At 36.3% G+C, this 23844-nt stretch overlaps 1 protein-coding gene across 4 annotated transcripts in view; it reads left to right on the top strand.

The window, feature by feature from the left end:
- Positions 1–6: 6 nt before the first annotated feature.
- Positions 7–23844, top strand: part of CTNNA2 (catenin (cadherin-associated protein), alpha 2) — a 1228212-nt gene continuing 1204374 nt past the window's right edge. For 3 of the 4 annotated variants that reach the window (XM_011968327.1, XM_011968328.1, XM_011968325.1), the window contains exon 1: positions 7–146. Coding sequence is in view for 1 of the 4 variants with exons in the window: in XM_011968326.1 (XP_011823716.1) it covers positions 10196–10292 (97 nt within the window). In the remaining 3 variants the exon portion in view is untranslated. Of the gene's footprint in view, positions 147–10171; positions 10293–23844 lie in introns of those variants that run through there. The other variant, XM_011968326.1, reaches the window with a different exon arrangement.

Here is a 23844-nt window from a genome sequence, read left to right as displayed (position 1 = left end):
CACCGCACCTCGGCCAGAGGCGGCTGCAGCAGCTGCTGCCCTTGTCCCTGCCGCCGCCTCTCCAGTCCCTTCTGTGATTACCACTCCAGCTGCTGGGAACGGGCGAGAAAGAGGAGGCGGCGAGAAACTCCCACCGACCCACAGAGGTGAGTCCCGGGCAGAGCATCCTCCATCCTTGCCTGCCTCCCTCCCTCCCTACCTCCCTCCCTCCCATCCTCTCCATCCTCCCCCCTCCCCGCTCCCCAACCCTCCCTCCCTCATCCTTCCCAACATCCCTCTCTCCTCTCCCCTCCTTTCTCCCTTCCAGCCTTTCTTTCATCCCTTTCTTCCTCTCTCCCAGCCCCACTTCCTTCCCACCCTTTCTTTCTTCCCCGTCTTCCTTGCAGCCACTCGCGCTAGAGCACAGCTCTGCATCCCTTTCCTCTTGTCTCCATCTCTTTTTCCCCCTTTCTTACCTCTTCCCCGGTGGGAGGGTGGGAACATCCCTTCCCTGCTACAACTGTCCGGATTCAGGGGTTCCAGAAAATTGGGTGCATATACTGAGAGAGACACTCTTAAACAGCGGGTGCCCTGCAGGTTCCTAAATTTTTAGGATGAAGGGTCAAGTTGGGTAGAGTACTGGAAACTGGAGGGAGAAGGGGATCGAGGAAGAATCTATGGATTTGTGCTGTATTAGGGTGGGGGTGGGGAGGGTTGTCACTTGGACATGTTGCCAACAGCCCCCATACCCCTCTTCAGCAGTTTCTTTTCTTCTTCTGGGAATTACATATTCCCAGTGTGTATCTCACCAATTTAAAATCCAGCTTTCCCTGCTTTGATTGTCTCCGTGAGAAACCACAACGAAAGAGGAGAAGAGAGGAAAGGAACAAGAGAGAAAAAGGGGAGGGGAGAGGAAGGGAGGTGGCAGTGTAAGCTTGTGTTCTTTTCCCCTAGGCCTCTTTGGATTGACATTTTCAAACCACCCGCCTCATATTTGGCTTGGAATTGAACCCGTGTGTCCTTGGTCCTGTCACTACCTACTTCAAAGGCAGAAACTCTCTAAACTTTAATGCCTGTGCACCACAGCATTATTTATGGAATGTTTTGCTCAGCATGCAAAATACCAAGATAGAAAGGTTTGGGAAAATAGGGAGCAGAAGGGTGGAAGAGATGTACTTTTGTTCATCATGGGTTAACTTCTCAAGTAGGATAATGGTTAGACAGTTTTGGAGAAATGAGGTGATACTCCACAGACTTGTAAATATACCATTTAGATGGCATTAGGTGCATTATAGCCTTTAAGGGACACCCTTACCCATTTTCACCCACCTCATAGGAACCCTCAAGATGTTTGAAGAGAAACATACTGTGTGATTCTGTTTGTGACTTACACCAATGGAAAAGTTAAATTAGCTTCAGAACCATTGTTAATAATTTAAAATTGCTGTTGGTTTTACATCACTTATTTTCACAGAATGCTATAATTTACCTTGCACTCTTTAGCTTGCATTCTAACCCCTTATATTATACATATTATTGACAATTTGGCAATTCTTTCTGTTAGCATTGCTGCTGTAAAGTTTATTTATACATGGCGGGACAACCATGCCTCAGAATGTTTAGTATATTTATCATCTCAGAAGGGTCCAATAGTGTAAGTATAAATCAAAAATGGATATTTTGAAGCCTATATTTTGTCCTACTTATGTTCTCCTAAAACGACAGACCAAAACACCTTAATATCTTTAGAATGGCTGTGTTTTGTGTTTAAAGAGTGTGTGTGAGGGACCAAAATTAATGGTGGATTCATTGAAGTTGCCAGTAAGACACTATGCTATGGAACACATTATTGATTTTTTTCTTTTCATTTAAATTATTATATGACAATAGTGCAATATGCAGTTTTGCATTTTATGGGAGTGTAAAGCAGGAGTTGAGATGAAGAGAATTGCCTTCCTAAGTGATTGAGTGCTGATTTGATGAAGAGCTGATAGTTAATCACCTGAGTCAGTGCTGGGGAAGTGTGTAATATTAGGAGTGATGGACTCCTTCAACTCCCCGTGGTAGGAATGCAATTCCATTAATGGCTTGGCTGACTCTTCAGCCATATAGCTAAAGCTTGGTTGAATTACCAGTGTTACCAACATCCTGATGCAGATTGCAGTCAACCCTGTGTGTATTGGAATGCTTGCATTACTTAATAGTGAACTTGTAGATAGGAGTGTTTTCCTTGTTGGTGTTCCTTTCCCTAGAATACCATGAAACAAGTGAAAGACTGTCATGTTAATTATATATGAGCATAATAAGTTAGTTTTGTCCAAATTTCTTTCAAAAGTCTTTTCCCCTCCCGGTATCTCTGCTATTCTTTGTGGGGCTTCAGAGTTGTGAATGTGGGGAGGTGGCAGCCCCTCTATGGGCTTTGCTCTTTCTCTGTTGCAGTTTTTCTGCAGAGGGATGTGGGTGTATGCCCCAGTTTTTGATACTGTGCTTAGTATAGAAACACAGGTACTTTTCATATGCCTCCTTTGTAAACATTAGTCCACTGAATGGAAACAAAGCATACCAAGTTATTAAAGCACTAGAAAACAAAATAACATTTTGTTTACAGCAAAATTTTAAGGGACGTGAGTACAATTAATAAAATGTGCATTTTAGAAGAGCAACTAGTGTCTTTGAAAAGCAGCTTGCCTCCTTGACTGTAATCCAGTTTGCAGATAAAGACTGACTTCCTCTGAAGAATTTCATTTCTAGAGGCTTCTGCCTTTAGTTAACTGGACCTTTAAAAATACATGATACAATAAAGAGCCAATAGAACATCTTATGGACCCCTGTAAGACCCCTGTATTCTGGATATATTCTCTGTGTCTCCCTCCCTCAGAGCTCTTAATACCTGTCTAACCCTAGGCTGAGCGGTGTGAGGTATTCCAAGGAAGTAGAAAGAAGTAAAAAACACTGTCTTTGACCTCAGCTTACAGTCTAGTTGAGGAGAACAGGCATTTGCATGAGGTCCTATTTCACAGTGGCAAAGAACAAGATCTTTGGAGAGAGCTTTAGATGTCAGTACAGGCTCCAGTTCTTAGGAGTATCGTGTCCTTGTGTACAATTTAAATCTATTTTTTTTTATCTATAAAATGAAAATTGTAGGGGACTGATTCATGGGCTTGCTTTAAAGGTTAAATGTGTTTAGCAGAGTACTTGGTACAAACAAAACATATATTAAGTAAACATTATTATAATTAGGAGAAATAGTTTAAACACATTCCAAGACCATATATGATTATGTACTAGAAAGACAGAAGCGCAAGTAAGTACTAGAGGAATTGTGAAGAAGACGGGTGTCTGTGTAGCTGGGAAAATGTTATATTCGGTAGTAGCCCTGAAGCTTGGACAGAGACTCCTATGAAGGATTTCATGCAGGGTGGGCACCACAGCTGGAACAAAAGCAGAGAGGGAGGAAAAGGCATTGTGTATTTGAATTACATTAGGGAAACTATTTACTGGAAGATTTGGCATGCAGGTGAGTGTATTGAAAGGTAGAGTGCATACAGTCAGAGTAATTATACTATCACTGAGTTAAGACAACTTCTAATGTGGGATCCATTTCATCACATAGAAGGTTCGGCTACCCATGGAGGTCGTTTCAGTTCTTTATCTCACCTAAAGCCCCATCCCAAGACATGGAATCCGTGATCGGTGTCATAGTGAGGACCCAAAATATTCTTAGGTCTTTTCTTTTAACTTCAAGGCAGAGGAGAAACTTGACCTTTGCTGAACAATAAAGATTTAATACTATGGTTACTATAACTCTCCCTCGTGTTTCCTTATCCCATGAATATTCCAGAACTATATCACGTAGTATAATAACTAAAATTATTTTATTTTGACCTATATGAAGCCAGTACTTGTTAGGGTAATTGTATTTCCAATTGTATTTTTTTTTTTTTTCACTTCATGGTTGACTTTTCCTAATTACAAAAGCCCCTTTTCATTGGCGTCCAAGATTATTAATAAATTTGAAATGGATGATGTTCTTTCAGTTTTGTGGCTGTGAGACTAATATGTCATGAGGATAGAGAGTCTAGCAGGGAACTTGCATGGAGCAGGTTAAATATACGCTCTGTGTGGAGTGACAGATGCTCACTGGCTACATCTGTTGGCACACCTTTGTTTTTAGTTGAGGTTCATAAACTATTTTGAAAAATTTATCCATAAAATCTTTATCCAACAGCATAAGGGATATGAATTGAATTCTTTTATTCAAAGATGGATTTCCAGAAAATTTTACCCACAAGTTTGAAGTGTCAGTATTTATTGTGCTCATGTTTAACTCATTTTAATAGACACAATTTCATTGTTTTCTCCAAAATAGTAAAATGTTTCTCATATATTTCTGTTTTGTAGTTCAAATAATATACAAGATTGTCCTCCTGAATATTATCTTAAGATATATTAGTCATAAACACAAATATATTTCTAAAAGCTAATGTAAATATACTTCAAAAAACTAACAGACCATAGAGTATAGTAGTTTTATTTTCTATATTGAGATCTTTCTTAATTGATGTTTTAAAATTTCAGCAGATGTAAATAAAACATTTTCGGATGTATTACTACTAGTCAGCTTTATATTATACTACCAGAGATTTTTGACACATTTTACTTTTGACATTTTTGTTTTCCTTACAAGTGAATTTTTATCTCAGAGCTGAATTCTAACTCAACCATAAATTTGCATTCTATACCTCTTTGAAATTATTACTCGTAACACGTTGTACAAAACATAGTGATAGTCTAACTTTAGAGACCTTAATTTTCTAGGGCTTTACTACTGAACACTATTTTATTGTTCCTTTTTATTAATAGGCCTTATCTGTGTACATAACTATTAGACTATTCCATTTCAGGTATTAGGAAAACTTGCTTTAACAGGAGTGAAAAAAGCAGGTATGTTCCCCATACGTGAGGGTAGTAACCAAACAGGGAGGTGGAGTAAGAATGAGACAGAATGAATTAATTTCATTTTCTCTTTTGAGCTGAAGGATTTATAACTACCTGTTTAATTAGGGGTTTTCTATATTTTTGCTGTGACGTCTACTATAATCTATATTTTAGTTGTTTCAAAGTAAATTTTATATGTAAGTTTCAATCAATAGTTTTTAAAACTAGAGCATGAATGAAAACTAATGTAAATCATATGTTGATTTTTCAATATCTTGCTACTTGCAGACATCTGGCTGTTTTGTTTGTTAGGCAGTTTTGAGGGAAGGCAGGTAATATATTTATGGGACATATTGAGATGGAGGTACATTAAATAAGATCCTAACTTGCTGCAGTGTTTCTACATTAAATGAGTGGACATGCCACAGGGCTAGAGATTACAAAGTCCTTGAGTTGTATATGGTCTCAAGGGCCACAGAGCCGTAGTAGAAAATTAATAGAAAGCTTCTGAGATGTTCATATTGTGCAAATTGAGTTTATGTTGTTCGTTGTGTATCTGCAGTAAATCCAATATCTTTTTTATGGCCCCTTGATGTTTTGGAAGGAAAGCCAAGGACTCTTGATGGACCTATGTCAGTTGCTCTTCCATATCCCACCCAGAAACCACACGGACTCCAGAAATCTCCAGAGGATCTGATGTTCCCATGTTTTATTTGTAAGCATTCGGTGAAAATTCAGTCTTCCCAGTTTATCTTAAATTCACAGGGCCTGAAGCAGTTGTTAAATATCATCAGTCTATCTCTCAGTGAGGAAGTAGCAATGTCCTTTAACTACTTTAGAAATAGCTAATTGTACTCAATTGTTTCCAGGAAAGGGTATCCTACAATTCTTTAGAGTTTACCACTTCTTTCTGTTTCTTCAGGCATTGATAATTTCCAGAGTAATTTCACAAAATATGTTGTTGTTGTTGTCGTTCTTCTAATGTGCAGAAGTAGCCTAAAGAAGTGTATACAAGACTCAAATTTCCTGGGGAAGCTCGGGCACAGTGGCTCACACCTGTAATCCCAGCACTTTGGGAGGCTAAGGCTGGCATATCACCTGAGGCCAGGAGTTTGAGACCAGCCTGGCCAATATGATGAAACCCCGTCCCTACTAAAAATACAAAAATTAGCTGGGCATGGTGACGGGTGACTGTAATCCCAGTTATTTGGGAGGCTGAGGCAGGAGAATCGCTTGAACCCAGGAGGCAGAGGCTGCAGTGAGCCGAAATGGTGCCACTGTACTTTAGCCTGGGCAACAGAACAAGACTCCGTCTCAAAAAAAAAAAAAAAAAAAAGAAGTCTTGGAGAAAAATAAATCTGTATGTAAATTCATCTCTTTACTGCACTTACGCTTTTCATGTATTTTTTTAATTATGTTACGTAGCGTGAATTCATTCAACAGGTATTTTTTGAAAATACCTGCTCTGTGCAGAGCATTGAGCTAGAGATTATAATTTTATAAGCACACTGAACCAAGGCAACTGGATTCCTCTTCAGGTTTTCAGCCAGGTAATTAATTTGTTATGTGACTAAGTAAGCCTCAAACTCTCCAACCCTTATTTATTTTATCTGTCTTTTGAGTGACTTATACTTACATCTAGCTATAACATTCTATAATTCTATATCTCAATTTTCCTTAAAATTTCAAGGCAAAATGATTTATTTTCATTGTGTTCCATTTGTTTTTTCTTTCTTTTGAAACATAAACTTCTGCTGCATAAGAAAAAAAAAAAAAACTTCACCTTCAGTGGCATATGCTTTCCCTTTCCCAATAAAATTGCAAATTTAGCTTCGTGGTCTCTGGGCAAACTGTGAGGGACTAAGTAACCTGTCTTTTCTTATCTCTCCATCATTCCCTCTCTTTCATTTTGAAAGTTCTTCCTACATTGAAGGTACAAGTCAGTTGCTGCCACTATTTAGGGACTCTCCCAGTGTGTGGTTGGCTTGTTTCAGCCATGCCAATGTTTGTGAAAGACTATATGGCATTTATGCATTTAGAATGAAGTAATGTTTATTTAAGAAATTATATATACTTTAAGATTAATATTTCTGCCTCAGGCATAGCAAAGCCTTGCTTGTCCCCTAAATTCTGTTTCAGAGGACCTGGTGGTGTCTTCCTACCAATCCAGCTCCAAATTCCCATTAAAGTTCTTTTAGTAAAATTTTGGGCATATGTTTTATACAATGAAGTGTACCCATTTTAAGTGAATACTTTGTTGTTGATTGACAAACACACCTGTGTAACTGTCAGTGTGATCAAGATACAGAATATATCTGTTACCCTAAAAACTTCTCTTCTGACGAATCTGCTTTCTCTATAGATTCGTTTTTCCTATTCTAGAAATTGATATAGGTTGAATCACAGAATATGTACTCATTTTTATATTCCTTTTTTCATTGAGCATAATGTTTGTGGAATCAATCTATGATTTTGAGTATATAAACTTCTAGAAGAAAATGTAGGAGATAATCTGTGATTTTGGATTAGGCAAAGATCCCTTAGGAATCAAAAAGCACTAATCATAAAATTTAAAAGAAAAGATGTATTAGACTTTATCAAAGTTAAAGAAAGAAGTTTTGCTCTTCAAAAGACAAAAGATTTGTTAGAACTACGTATCACTCTCTGGATACTTGACAAAGGACTTTATCTAGACGATGGATAGAACTCTTGCAACTCAATAAGAAGACAGGTAATCCATCTAAAAAATGAACAAAATATGTGCAGAGATATTTCACACAAGAAAATATACAAATATCTAACAAGCACATGAAAAGGTGTTTAACTCTATAATTCACCAAAATAATTAAATTTAAAACCACAATATGATATCACTATCCCAACACTAAAATGACTAAATTATAAAGACTGGCAATACCAACTTTTGGAGAGAATGTGAAGCAACTGTGATACTCATACATTGCTGGTGGGAATGTAATACTTTGGGAAACAGTTTGGCAGTTTCTCTTAATGTTAAAAATACTCTTACCATACGATCCAGAAATTCCACTCCCAGGTGAAACGAAAACATATGTACAAGGACTTTTGCATGAAAATTAATAACAGCTTACTCATAATAGCTTCAAACTAAAAACAACCAAAATATCTATCAAATTCCTATTTGAAAGTTACTCCTTTGAGATAGAGAACAAAGCTGCTCATATATATATATATATATTTTTATATATATATATATATAACTTTTAAGGTGCACTATTTAATATATGTTACCTGGCAGCAGAGGAAAGGAAATACATTGGAAAAGATTTCTAAAAGTGACAAGAAATGCAGAGGATGGGAGACCTGGGCTTAGCTTCTACCTTCTGCATTTCTCCTGTCTGTGCTCAGTCTGTGTGTTGACTGCTTTCTCAGCCAGTGCTTTGATCACTTTTTTAGTTCCTAGCACACCGTCATGCAGCAGCAGTGTCTCGTCCTGCAGAATGAGGAGGTATTTGCCAAAAACCCTCCTGCAGACTTCTGTCTTATGTCACTGGCCAACACTGAATCACATGAACATTCCCAATCTAGTCAATGGCAAGGGGAATGGGTATACCATGAATGACAGGCTTAGACTAAATCAGGATTTATCGACTGGGACTACATATGGGATTAGCAGTCGCTGGGTGGAGAAGGTTAGGGTATTGATGAACAGAGTAGCAATTCTTTTAATAAGGAAGGGGTAAATGATTGTTGGGTAAGTAAGCAGCAGTGTTTATTACAATTTGACATAGATGCCTGCCTTGTTCTCAGGTTTTGGCAAGAGGTTGAAGCACAAAGCTGAGATTGTGGTCACAACTTTTTATTGTGAGAGAGTGTATGCAGAAACAGGTGATGGAGGGCAACGTAGCACAAGAAGGAGAAAATTTAGATCCTAGCCCAGAGCATGAACTGGAGGGGGAGGGAATCTGGACCCAAGGGAACAATTTAAAGTGGGCAAGCATAAAAATAGTGACAAGCAAAGCCAAGCACATTGGGGCCCATGGAGTTGGGACAGGAAGTAAAAATCAGTGCTGGCAGTAGTCTGGAATCCAGGCAGGCAAATTCGATTGCAGTTTGCCCATCTGTGAAATCAGGACCTCAGGCAAGAAGATTTTCATGTTTTGCTTGTTAAGGCAGAAGCCAAAACAGTAATTATTTTCTACTTTTTTTTCCTGAGGTGTTCTCAACCACTCTAGATTCTGTCTTAAGGATAGGAGCCGCATCTTCCATTTTTCTAGTATTTTCCTGTTTCATGGCTGGGCCCACAGTAATTCCTTCATAAATGCTTGTTGATTGAACTAAGTCTCTGAGCTCGCTCCATCTTCAAACAGATCCTCAGATTTCTGGTCGTATGTAACAGCCATTTATCAAATGCTTTCCTTCAAGTTATAGAAACCACTGTTTTGGGGGATACAGTCCTGGAGCCATACATGAGTTAAGATACAGTGCCTTGTCTCATAAGTTGACAGTCTAGTAGGGGCTATGAGTACCTGAACAGTTTAATACCAGACAGAACGATCGACTGTGTCCTGCAGTGTGGTACTGACGCCACAGTGGCGTGGGGCAAAAATCCAGGCTGACACAGAATCAGCAACTTTGCTTCAGCAATGGATGGGAATAAGATTGTGGAACGGGAAGGTGACCTTGTATTAGTACTTTCAGATTCAGTCCTGTCTTGGTCTGGGAACTGGGACAGGGCTGGCCTGGCAGGGAGTTGGGATCAATGAGCACAGCAGTGGGAGAGGTGGAGAAATCACATTCAGGAGAACTAAAGCTGGGACACTGATAGCTACTCAGTAGCTGAAAAGTGAGACTAGAGTGAAGGGGAGAGGCTGGGAGTACAGAAATATTTTGGCATTATCTATACAGAGGTATCTCAAGAATCCAATAACAGAAGATACATTGTTTCAAAAAGAACATGTTTTGTCTTTTGCACTTACAGTAATAAATGCCCATTGTAGAACATCTAGAAAATAACAAGAAAAAGAGTCTGGAAAATAAAAATCACTGCAGTCCAACTATTCAATGAACATTTGGTGAATTTCTCCCCCCACCATGAGTATATCTGAGTTTATCATGTAGTGAGGGTGTTTTGAAGCACAGCTGAGATCGTAGGTCTATATAAATTTGTGTATTATTTTCAACGAAATAAATGTGTTTCCTGCCATAATAAAAATTCTTCCTCTACATTAGTTTTTGTGTAACATTGCATTTTTTTTGGAATTTAAGTATTCAATTTTTGGCTGTCTACAGAGATAAAATGTCTGGGTTGATCTGCCTTCAATATGGGCTGTGGCATGGGCAGAAGATTGATTTTGGGGGCCCCAGGAGACTGCTTCAAAGGAATAGAGGTCAAGGTTTGTGTAGCTGTGTATATACATACAATTTTTTTTTCTTAAATGGTGACATGATGTTCTATACTTTATTTTCACTTTACGTATAGTTTAGAGAAATCTCCACACTGGTACAAAAATATATACCCCATTGTTTTTTAACTCTTGCCTATTATTTTATAGTGTGGTTGTACCATGGTTTATTTAATCCTTATTTCCATGTACATTCAGTTTGTTTATGCTATTATGCTATTTCAAACAGTGCTAAGATGAACATCCTTATACAGGTTTATTTTCTACACGTACAAATGTATTTTTTAAAGGTAAGCTCATAAATGCAATTGTTGAGTCATAAGGTGTGTGAATTTTAAATTTTAATAGTGCCAAATTGCTCTTCCAATTGTTAGTACTTTCCACCAACAATATGAAAGTGCATATTTCTTTACCCTTTTGCCAATACATGATAATTTTAAACTTGTAAAAGTTTACCAATGAATAGGTAAGAAGAATATTTCTTTTTTATATAAATTTGTTTCCCAGGTTTCTGGAGGTTGATTATCTTTTCATTTGCTTTTTGTCTAATGGCCTAATGTTTTGTCTTTGCTGTGATGAGTGTGTTCATGTTTTCCAAGTTTTTTTGCATGAGTTAGTTATCTTATTTTAATTTAAGGACTTAATTATATTCTCTGCATATAGATAATTTTTTTTCTTATTCCTGAATTAATGATATACTATCAAAACTACTATTATGATTTCCGGTAGGTGGTGGTTTTTTTTTTCCCCCCAAAGTTTCATCTCTATTTTTACATCTTTATTTTCAGAAGAATATGATAATCGGGTTATCAATTTTAAAACAACACTGTATTTTAGTTAGTATTATATTTAATTTAAGATAATTTTAAGGGAGAAGTGACAACTCTCAATTCATAATCTTTCCATCGGCATGTCTCTTTATTTATTCAAGTCTTTTTTGTGTCCTTCAGTAACATAAATAGCCTTCTTTGTAGAAGGAAATATTTCTCATTTCGCGTTATTACTATCTTGTATGAGTTTTTATTGCTGTTGGGAAAGGGATTTTATTCTTTAATATTTGGTTCAAAAAATGTGCCCTTGTGTTTTTCTTATCAATTTGTATTACCTCTTTTATATGTTAAGATGAGAGTTCATAGTTTAAAAATACACACACACACACACACACCCCACTTGCAAGGCTTATTTACATGAAAATGGTAAAATATAATACTCATACTTTTTATTTTAGTGTCTTATAATTTTAAATAATTTTGTTTTCTTCTACCTTAGATTTAGTGTGAATTGAGGCACTCTTCAGGTTGGAAATACACTGTCTATACTGTGCTCCAAACACACCTTTTTTGCTTTTAAAATTATTCTCAATATCTCTCTTTTCCATGGTAACCTAAGTATATTTATACCAATATCAGTACATTTGTGAATCTTTCCCTTTGGAGTAAGCATAGTGTGTACATGAATTTCATATACTCACTTCCAGAAATTTACTTGGCATTTGTATAGATGTTTCTCAGTATTCCATGGTGTTTTTTTGTATGCCATTCAAAGACATGGGCCATGTCTTTCCTATATCTTGGATAGAGTTGAGTGAATAATGATCTAGTCATGGTGACAACATGTTTGATTATGCTAATGCCTGTTATAGTAAACTTTTTTTATTTATCTAAGTGACTTTATTCTTTGGATATCTGATTTTTAAAATATTTTGTTATCATTTGCATATCGAAGCTGTTGTGCTAATACAAGACCTTCATTCCACATCCAGCATTGTTTGTTAGAAATGTGTCCGTTTTGATACAATAGCCAATACAGCAGCACTAAGAAGCTTTTACAGTCTCCAGTTCTTACCCAGAATTTTACCTTTTGGCAGTAAGATCTTCTTATTCAAACTCGAGAGGAAGCTTAACTTGGGTAGTATTTTCATGTTTTTTCAAATCAGGAAAATGGTTATTTTGAATGAAAAGCTTTCACTGATTATGCACATTGAGAAAATGGGCTAATTGCCTTGAATTGTAATTGTTCATCTGGTCTAGTCTTTATGCATACATATCAGTATTGATTTATCATTAATGAACCCATCACCTTAAAACCCTGTGATCCATTCTATTAGGTTGGTGCAAAAGTAATTGCTGTTTTTTCCATTAAAGGCAAGATTGCTTTTACATTACATTATTAAAAGTAATGGCAAAAACCTCAATTACTTTCTTACCAACCTAATAAGTTAGTTTAAGTAGATAATATACTTTTTACTGTTGAAAACAGGCATTTCACTTTGTAGAGTATTGACTGTGTATGTGAAATTAGTAGCAAGTGGTAAGTCATGCTACATAGAATTGCAAGAGACTTTTATTAGTGCTGAATCACTGAATCTAGTTTAAAAATTTGGTTAGCTTTCTTTTCTTAAAGAATTATACCATAAAAATGAGTTAAAGTAATACTAAGATAAGTTTGAATAAAACTATCAGTTAACAACATATAGCTGTTTTCTGTTCTAGTTTGCTTGAATAATTTGAGATGCTTCTGTCTATTTGATGAAATTTTCGTGATGACTGGTTGCCTTTGGAAATAATTTTTCGTTTGCTGTTGCTGTTATGAATAGCTGACCTCTTAAATCCAGGCATATACATTTTATTGTTGCTCATTTTATCTTACAGTTGCAGAGTTGTTCTTAACCAAGGCAAGTGAATACCATATGAAATAAATACTCCTTTTTGAGTATGAATTTAAAATATTTTATATCAAACTTATAAGTAAGTGGCATTATAAAATGTTTCAACTGGTAAAATGCTAACTTTAAATAGCTTTTATTTTTATACTTTATTATCATTATAAAACAATCTATACTGTTACTATTTGTCTTTCACTCCAGAAAATGCAAATCCTTAGTGAAGATACTAAAGGCTACAAAATATCATTAAAAGAATTTAAAGAAGACTTTAAAAATTGAAATATATGCATGTTCACAAATGAGAAGACTTAATATTAATTAGGCAAATTGATCTAGAGATTCCATGCTATTGCTGTGAAAATCCCAGCTTCCTTTTTTCTTTTGCGGAAATTGTTATGCTCATTCTAAAACTCATTTATAAATAAGAATAGTCTAAAACAATCTTAAAAAATATGAACAAAGTTGGAAGACACACTTAATATCAAAACTTACTGCAAAAGTGTAATAATCAAAACTAAGTGGTATTAACATAAGCATAGGCATTTATTTTACTGGAATGGAATTGAGCATTTAGAAATAAACCCATATATTTATGGTTAATTGATTTTTCAACAAGGGTGACAAGACAATTTAATGGGGGAAAGAATAGTTTTTTAAACAAATGGTGCTGAGACAAATGAATAAACATTTACATGAAAATGATGAATTTGTATCTTCTCCCAAATACAAAAATTAATGGTAGACTTCAGTATGCATTATAGACCTGAGTATGAGAGCTAACTGTGAAACCCTGGAAGAAAATGTAGGTGTAAATCTTAGTGACCTTGGATTAGGCATTAGTTTCTTGGATTAGGCAGTAGATTTTTAGATATGACACCCAAAGCACGAGCAGTAAAAGAAAAATAATGTAAATTGGACTTCATCAAAATTAAAAACCTTTACACATCAAAGGACACCATCAGGAAAATGAAAAGACAGACCACAGAACGGGAGAACATATTTACAAAACATATCAACAAGAATCTATTCTTCAAAATATGTAAAGAACTATATAAAGAACTATTACAAGTTAATAATAAAAATAATACCTATATTTAAAAATGGACAAAGGACTAGAATAGACATTTCTCCAAAGAAGATATACAAATGGCAAATAAGCACATGAAGAGATGCTCAGCATCATCAAGTGAATGCACATCAAAACTGCAATGAAATACGAATTCACACCTACTAGACTGGTTCTAATAAAAAGGAATGTTAGGCCGGGCACGGTGGCTTACGCCTATAATCCCAGCATTTTGGGAGAGTGAGGCGGGTGGACCACAAGGTCAGGAGATCAAGACCATCCTGGCCAACATGGTGAAACCCCATCTCTACTAAAATTATAAAAATTAGCTGGGCGAGGTGGCGGGTGCCTGTAATCCCAGCTACTCGGGAGTCTTGCTTGAACCCAGGAGATGGAGGCTGCAGTGAGCCGAGATGGTGCCACTGCATTCTAGCCGGGCAACAGAGAGAGACTCCATCTCAAAAAAAAAAAAAAAAAAAAGGAACATTAATAACAAATGTTGCTAGGGAATGTGGGGAAATTAAAATCCTTATACATGAAGGTGGAAATATGAGTGTAAATTTAAGGGGAAATATAAAATGGTGCAGCTAATTTGGAAAACAGTTTGGTATTTCCTCAAAAAGTTAAATATAAAATTTCCTTATGACCCAACAATTCTATTCTTAGATATGTATTGAAGAGCAGCAAAAAAATATGTTCACACCAAACTCTGTACATTTATATCCATAGCAACATTATTTATTATAGCCAAAAAGTTGAAAAACCTGATGTCTATTAATTGCAGAATGGGCACACAAAATAAAGTATATTTATACAATGGGATAATATTGCACCATAAATAGGAAAAAGTACTGATACACGTGAAACATGGATAACCTTGAAGATATTGTGTGACGTAAAAGAAAGCCAGGCACAAAATGTCACATATTGTTTGACTGAATTTATATAAAATGTCTAGAATTTGCCAATCTATGTAGACAAAAACTAGTGGTTGTCAGGGGTTGGGAGAAAGGAGGAATGAAGAATGAATGCTAGCTAGTAGGTGTACTTTTTTTTTTTTTTTTTTTGGAGACATGGGAGACAGCGTCTCACTCTGTTGCCCAGGTTAAGTGCAGTGGTGCAATCATAGCTTACTGCAGCTTGAACTCATAGGCACACACGATCCTCTCCCCTTGGCCTCCCCAGTAGCTGGGATTATAGGTGTGTGCCACCATGCTTGGCTGATTATTATTATTATTCTTTTTTTGTAGAGACAAGGTCTTGCTGTGTTGCCCAGACTGGGAGTTTTCCTTTTGAGATGATGCAAATTCTGGAATTAGGTAATGGTGGTGGTTGCACATACTGTTTGTGCATATACTATAAAATATCCACTGAATTGTACACTTTAAAGTGATAAATATTGCATATGAATTATGCCTATAATGTGAGGCAAACAAACCCAATAATTGTGATTTTATTTGTTTTTCCATTTGGAATGTAGAAGTTACTCCTTGTCATAATATTAAATCGTTTATTTTCTCACTAGAGTTGAACTTAAAGCCAATTCACATTGTAGAGTACAATTGTACTATGGTCATATAATCACAAAAATGAATATTTCTTTACTTTGAAAATGACATTTAATTATGTTTATATCTAGCCATAATATAGCTGAAAAGGCATTTCTTAATTGCCTTTCTTAGGTAAGGTACTCTATTTGTGATACCAAGATAGGTAAGACATGGTTTCTACCCTTAGGTCATCCAGTGGTATATAGTGTGAAAGTGCAACCCATGAACAAACTGAAGAATATGACATGGAATAGAGGTATATCGGAAGTTATAGATAGCAGTGATGAAGGAGTGTTTAAAGTAAAACAGAATTAGACAAAGGTCAAGAAGATTCACATTTCAGTAGGAACTTGAAGAACATGTAAAAGTTTCCTATAAAGATAAATTAGGAAATAGCATTCCAGGTTGAGGGGAAAGCATGAAGGTAGGAATGTCAGTGTGAATTTAAGGATCAACAGATCCTGCAGTTGCCAGAGTAGTTAGAGGAGGGATGAGGCATGAGGAGGTGGTAAGGAAGGAGACAATAGGACTGGTTATATAGAAGTGAGAAGACTTAGGAACCATCTAAATATGAGATTCAGGACAAAGGCAAAGACAAGGCTAACTGTGAATGTTATCACATGTCTTGTGCGAAACATAATTTAGGAGTTAGCTGATGTTTGCTTTTGATGATGTAAAATATGAAGAGCTTACAGGACTTCCAGATGCAAGTCTTCAATAGACATTTAGGAATAAGGTCTTGACTTCTGAGCTGTTGGTATTCAAATTAGAAATTTTAGAGTGAAACAGGAGGTGATAGTTATAGCTGTGGAAGTAGATGACATGCCCTACAGTTGCATAAAGCATTATAAGTATGGGATCTGCATCTGCAGGAATACCACTGCCTAAGTGACAAATAATGAAAAACATTTAATGGGAAAGAAAGAGAGGAGTCACATGAGGGTATTTACCTCTGAAGTCAAGAAAGTCAGCAAAATGAAAAAGAAAACACACTTGGAAAAGAAAAATGTTACTTCTACTTTTAGCTTTCGGTTTGGATTTTTAGTCAGAACATACATAAGCAAAGAGATGCAGTTATAAGATCAAATCTTGCATCTGTTTACTGCTTCCAGCCATGAGGTCTCTGGGTTATGACAGTCAACAAGAGAAAGGAAGGGTAAGAAATGACTCAAGCAGATAATAAAGCCTAAACTGGGATGCTCCTCGCTGGACTAGGTTTGTAGCTCCTCGGTAGCTCTAGAATTTTAGCAGTTGTGCAGCCTGGTCTCAGGAGCCACTGGAGCTCTGCTGGTGATAAGAAGAGACTGTGGAAGCTGCTCAGATCAGGAGTCAGACAATGACCCATGACCACTTTGTGGTCTGTTCTGGAGGCTTTCTGTGGTGGGAGGTTAGGTTTGATTTCTCTTCATCCTGATTTCTGATATTTAAGCCAGCAGAATTTTCCTTCCAGCTACATTCTTTATCTTACTACACGAATCGATTATTGGCGTGGGTAACATTTTACAAATGAAGCTTGCTAAACTAAACTGTAACTCTTATGGGTTTAGTGGTTTGTGCAAAATATGCTTTCAGTAAAAGAACAAAAAAGCAGCATTTCTTGTTAACAGGATGCCTCACTTCTCCAGAAAAACAAAGGTATTTTACTGTTACTGTCCATACAACTAGCAGAAATAGTTTATTGATAAAAAGGAAACATATCTCTTTACTGACAAACCATTTCTAGTTTTCACACTGCACAATCTGAATAGGGAAGAGTGGAGAAGGGGGAGGCAAGTGCCTCATCGGTTGCCTTTTTTTTTTTTTTTTTTTTTTCCTTAAGGTGTGAAGGAAGACTTTCCCAAGTTTCCATTGTTTCCAGGCAGGAAAGGTGATCATCAGATGTTGTTGCACAGCTCAGGGAGGTTAAAGACTAAAGAGAGGCCGCTAGAGGCCACTGTATTTGTTGAGTAAGAAGTGGATCTCACTTGATCTTTGCCAGAGTAGCTTCAGTCAAGCGGTCACCTCAGAAACCTGATAGTATTGAAGAGTCAGTGTAACAGAGAAATTAGATGTTGTATGTTTCCAAAGATGTTTAGCAGACTTGGATGCTGAAAGGCAAGCGAGTGGGAAGCATAAAGAGAAGGTTTAGTTTAGTGTGCTTTGTTTTAGGTGGAGCAGTTTGAGCACAGGAGAACACTCAGGATAGGGAGTTCATTGGTGAATTAGTTTCCTAGAGTAGGTAGACAGAAATGGGTTTTAGAGTGTTAACACGTTTTAAAACTTTGTGCTTCATCTGAATAATTTATATTCTTTCTTGCCTTATTGCAAAGCCCAGATTAGAAAAAATTTGATGGAGGGGAGGAAAGAAGATGTCAATTATGCTTTGCTTTATATAGTAGATGGATTGCTAAAATCTCACTTTGTAATTATAACCACTAGGGAAGTTATGATTTAAAGAAATTCTTTTGTAAGGGAAATGCCACCTCTAGTTTTTATTAGTAAATAGATATGCTCATATATATGTGTGTGTGTGTGTGTGTGTGTGTGTATATATATATATAGCTTGAGGGGAAGAATAAATGACTTACATATGTTTCTTGATTTATTCTTTCATTTCTCTCATGTGCAGCGAATCATTTTATAAGCATTAAAATGCCAGACAGTTTGAGTTCTTAATTCTTACTTTGAATAAAAGTGTTGAAAACATAGAGACTTTGTCCTCAGACATGAACAATAGACTTTGTTGCCAAACTTCAGAAATAATCAAATGCTATGGTTTGGCATTTATATACCTACTAATTAGGGAATTAAATGATATTTCCATAGCAACGGAAACAGTCTCCTTGCACACTTGTTTTATGCCTGCAATAATACACAGCAGGGTGTCCAAGAACTTTAGCTTAAGGTCCAAAAGAGGCAAGGTGTGTAAGCATTGACACAAAAGATGCACACAGAGGTGTTATTGGATTTGTAAAGATGACATGAGTGGCTGAAATTATGTTAGTAATTTTTTTTTTTTTTTTGAGATGGAGTCTCACTCTGTTGCCCAGGTTGCAGTGCAATGGTGTGGTCTCGGCTCACTGCAACCTCCGTCTCCCAGGTTCAAGCGATTCTCTTGCCTCTGGTTCCTGAGTCGCTGGGATTATAGGCTTGCGCCTCAATGGCCACCTAATTTTTGTATTTTTAGTAGAGATGGGGTTTCACCATGTTGGCCAGTCTGGTCTCGAACTCCTGACCTTGTGATCTGCTGTCCTTGGCCTCCAAAAGTTCTGGGATTACAGACATGAGCCACTGCACCCAGCCATTAGTAAATATTTTAAAAAATAAATCCTCCATATGAATAATGTTATCGAGAAGGCCTAAAGAGTTTTCCTGAACTCTGTCACAGATGCTGGTTTGGTAAATGACTTCTCCAGTCTCAAGAATTCTACCATTATATTGTGGTATGCTTGAAGATGCTGAACTGACCAATTTCTGTTCCACATTTTTTTTAAACAGACAGGGTTAATGGATAAAGTAATGTGGCTCTCTCAGCCCTCTTGGTGTCAGAAAATAAAGTTACAGGGATGGACTCTATCCCTAGAAAGTAATTCTGTACTACTCATTAGGAGAGTGACTTCATGAGATGTTTAAATAAGCTTTGTGAAGAATCTCACCCCTGTGAATTTAGGAGGTGAAAGAGAGTATTCACTTTTCTTATTTCCTTCTAGCTTATGTCCCAAATGTATATTATAATTGTGCTATTTTGCAATAGTACTACTGTGATTGAATTAAAATTTAGAGATGGGCGTAGGTAGATTCATTGAATGTGCTTTAATACTTTAAAAATTTTCTTCCTGAATGCATTCTTCTGATTAACTAATTGATTTTTCTTTCGCCATCTTTGGCTATTATTGACAAATGAACTTTCTAATCTCTCTGTTTTTCTCGCTGATGTAGTTTTGAATGACATATTTGTGAACCATCCAAAAACCTTCAAGCTGCTGCTTAATTCTGTACTGTCCTGTCATCACAGAATTTAATCTGCTCTCTCAGTCTCTGTCTCTGTCTTTCTGTCTGTGTTCCTGAGTGTCATTTCTCCAGTGCTAAAACCCCTAATCTGGATGCATCTGCACCCGATTAATTGTTGAAGTTCTAATCTTCTTGCTGAAAAAGCATTCAGTGTGTTTCTCTGGCTGCCTAATTAACTCTAAGTGCCTTAGCCTACCACTCATGAGTCCTGTGTTCCAGACTCAAGCTCATAGCTCCTATTCCAAAAAGACATTTTCATGCTCCTCTAAGGGGACCCTCTTCCCTGACAGGTCTGAAACATTCCTCTCCAACATACCCCTGGCTCTTTTTCAAGGGCACCTGGGACTCATTTTTTGTTGTCTACCTAGGAGACCTTCTACATGTCATTTAAGTCCATCTAATATGCAGTCTCCCTCTTTGATGAATCTGTATCTGATCCCAAAAAATGCTTCCATCTTACCGTCCTCCTTACTGCTATCTACCTTTATCTGTTCCCCATTTTTGTTACACTTTTTCTTAGAGTTATTGCTGTATTTGTTGTCCTGGCTCCATACCCACTACATAACCTGCACTCTTGACTGAGAATGTCTTTAAAGCAGGGATAAGCTTTATTCATCTAAGTATACCTTACAATGTATATCACAGAATTTAGCATATGGTCAGTAAATACAGGTATTCAGTAAATGTATTCAGTTTCAATATATTAACTTTTAAAACATGAAGTGAGTGGTAGTTTATAGAAATTTTGGTATGTTTGGAAATATCAATTTTACAGTATCTAAAAGTATATTACAACATTCTTTGAGACTTAGAAAAAAACACACTGAGTTCCCATGGGTTGCATTTTATCAACTAACCAGAGTGTATTAAATAATATAAAAGTTTGTAATTATGTTATAGATGATGAGAGACACAAGTGGCCCCTAAACTGATTGAGATCTTAATAATGGCACATGTTCCTAATGGATTCAGAAATCTAGAAGAGCACCTTTTGTGGGATACTGGTCCTAAGCAATGCTTTAATCAATCAAGTTCTGTTTACGGGTAAACTTGGGAAATGACTTGCTTTTTCTTCTAAAATAGTGTCTTGACAGTCTCTGCCATTAAACAGGCAAACAAACAAATAGCCCAAGGAGGAAACAACAAAACACAATTAAACTACACTTAAATATCATATATCCATATATCCTACATTCATTTGACACAAAACCTCTCTACCAATCTGCCCTTTCCTGCCCGGCCTTGCTGGAATAGCAACTGGCTTCCTGCAGAGTCCACCAGAGGAAATACTGATCTGAGCCTTTATAAAGCTTTTTGTCAACTATGTTTGCTGCACAAATAATATTATAACTAAGGACATTTTTCAAAAAAGAGAAGTGTTATCCTTCTTGTCAAAATTGTGATGTATGTTGTTTGCATTTCTGTGTTTCTTTTCAGGCTTGTTTATATTCATTTTCAACATGGTTGTAGTCATAGAATACATATGATTTTATGTCATTTTAAAAAGTCATAGTTCCCAATTATTACCTGTATTTAGCAATTATTATTTTATGGCTGCATTTTATTGCATGTTTAAACATTTTTATTATTTTTAGCTTTTATTTGTAAACAGTATAGAAATGAACACCTTTGGGCACATTACTTTCTATTAAAAACTGAGTTTGAAGATCCTAAGAGTATAGATACCGAGTTGAAGGCTCTAGTGATTATGGCCATATTGTTTGCTAGAACGCTAGGATAAGTTTATATAGCTTCCTGCAGTATTTAATTATATCTAGTTCCTTCTCTGTCATGCTCGTAATAGGTATTCTTTTTCAATTTAATTGTCTTAAAATGAAACTTGTGAACAGTTTTTTTTTCCCTGTAAGCCTCATAGAGCTGAGGTAGATGAACATTAGTTTATTATAAAAAATGATTTATAGATAATTTTTGCTACTCTTAAGCCATGATCACCTAGATACAGATATATTTATTCTAGTATTGATAGTGTATTTTCTCGTGAGTTCCTGCTTTTCATTTTTGATATCGTGCTTGTTGTCTCCAGTTTCTGAAATACAACATCTTTCTTGACTTTGTGATAACTTCAGCTGTGTTTTATATAGCTTTCCATTTGTGTGATTATTGGCTTCTCTTTCAAATATGTCAAGTTCTGGATAAATATGTTTTCATTTCTGATTTTTGCTGTTAATATTGTTATAGCCAATTAGTTGGTAAGATGGGTGAAAAAAACTCCTACAAAACAAATAGAAATACACATAACTATTTAATCTGATATTGAGTAGGGAAGGCGTTTCCAAGCATAAAAGGGAAGAAATTTAAAAGTAAACAACTAATAGATTAAATATGACATAATTTTTAAAAAATTACTTTAAAAGGGGGTAAAATACACTAGCCAATCAGTTGGTAAGAAGGGCGAAAACAAAACAAAACAAAACAAAACAAAACAAAACTCCTGCAAAACCAGTAGAAAGAAATATACATGACTATTTAATTTGATATTGAGTAGGGAAGGCCTTTCCAAGCATAAAAAAGGAAGAAATTTTAAAGTAAACAACTAATAGATGAAGTATGACATAATTTTTAAGAAATTACTTTAAAAGGGGGTAAAAAAAAGAGATAAACTGTTCATGCAAAAAATTTTAATATGTGATGGACAAAATCTTAATATGTTTAATGGTTAATGAGCTCTTATATATCAGTCAATAAAAAGCCCTAAATACTTCTTTTGGAAAAATGAATAATCCATTTTTCGATGAACATATTTAGCTTTTTTTTTTTTTTTTTTTGAGACTGTCGCCCTGGCTGGAGTGCAGTGGTGCAATCTTGGCTCACTGCAACCTCCGCCTCCTGGGTTCAAGTGATTCTCCTGCCTCAGCCTCCCGAGTAGCTGGGATTGTAGGCACCCACCACCACGCCTGGCTAATTTTTTGTATTTTTAGTAGAGACAGGATTTCACCATGTTGGCCAGGCTGGTCTTGAACTCCTGACCTCGTGATCCACCTGCCTCGGCCTCCCAAAGTGCCTCACCTCCTTTTACAGAAGTGAGCCACTGCGCCCGGCCCACATTTTGCTTTTATAATCAGGAAAAATACATTTTAGAAGTTATAATAAGTAGAATGTAAAACTTGGCATTCAAAACAATTATGCCCTTCAAAATCATTTATTCTTATATTTGTCCTTACTATCACATTGGATATGTAATTACATAATCATATATATATATATATATATATATAATGTTTTTTCAGGTATGAATGCTATCAGAATTTTAGCTTTCAGGGACTGGTCAAATATGAAGGTGGAGGAAAATCAAGGTGCTTAGAAGGTATTCCCAGAAAGAATTAAAGATAACGGCAGGGAGATAGTTAAGATTTTTTTATCTTCAAGGCTCTTGTATAGCTGCACATTGTCAGCTCTGTTGAAGAGTTGAAAAAAATTCCAGCCCAATTACCATGATTAGATCTGCCTTGCCATTAAATATCACTAATGTTCGTGAAATGTTTCAGTGGACATGTACGTGAACAGCTCTCAAGCTCTTTTCTGATTTTGACATTTTTAAGTTAACTAGATGGTACCCAAGCTTCTTGAAGGGATGCAATGTAGACAGGTAATTTTCAGAGGGGTCACAGCAGGGAAGATTGGGTCAAGGTAATGAGGCACTGATTGGGGTCTGCTGAAAGGGGAAGAGAAGTTGCGAAAAATTCAGAGATATGCAAAGAAAGCCATACCTAGATTCACATTGCCAGCCTCACTTTCCCAAGTGGCTAGGTTTTCTTAATTTGTCAAGAGCTGAGTCATGTAATGAGGTGAAAGCATTACATGACTCTCTTTGGTTGATTCTGATCATATATCTATCTCTATTAAGGTGCAAGCTGTATGGTTTGTCATCATCCAGATTGGTAGGAAAAGTATAGGCACATTCAGGTTAATTCTCCAGTTGACCATCCTAGCTAATAGTGTACAGCTTCATAATGAAATGGCAAGTAACATCCAGAGAGATTCAGTTACTCCAGATACCAGTAGTACAATCTTAAAATTGCAAAACTGTGGCTTAAATATTTTTTGACTAATAATATCATTATAACAAGGTCTTCTAAAGTTTCCTAAGTTAGCATATATACACCTAAATATCTCTAAATAAGTGTGTGTGTGTGTGTTGTGTGTTCAGGGTGGGATACATGCATGCATTTGCTTTGAGCTCATCCCCTACTCTACTCTCCTCACATTTCACCATGGATTCTGTTTTCTTTTCTTTTCTTTTTCTTTTTCTTT

The sequence above is a fragment of the Mandrillus leucophaeus genome, unplaced genomic scaffold, assembly GCF_000951045.1.
Source record: "Mandrillus leucophaeus isolate KB7577 unplaced genomic scaffold, Mleu.le_1.0 Scaffold84, whole genome shotgun sequence".
Taxonomy (NCBI): Eukaryota; Metazoa; Chordata; class Mammalia; order Primates; family Cercopithecidae; genus Mandrillus; species Mandrillus leucophaeus.
This window is presented reverse-complemented; position numbering and strand designations above follow the sequence as displayed.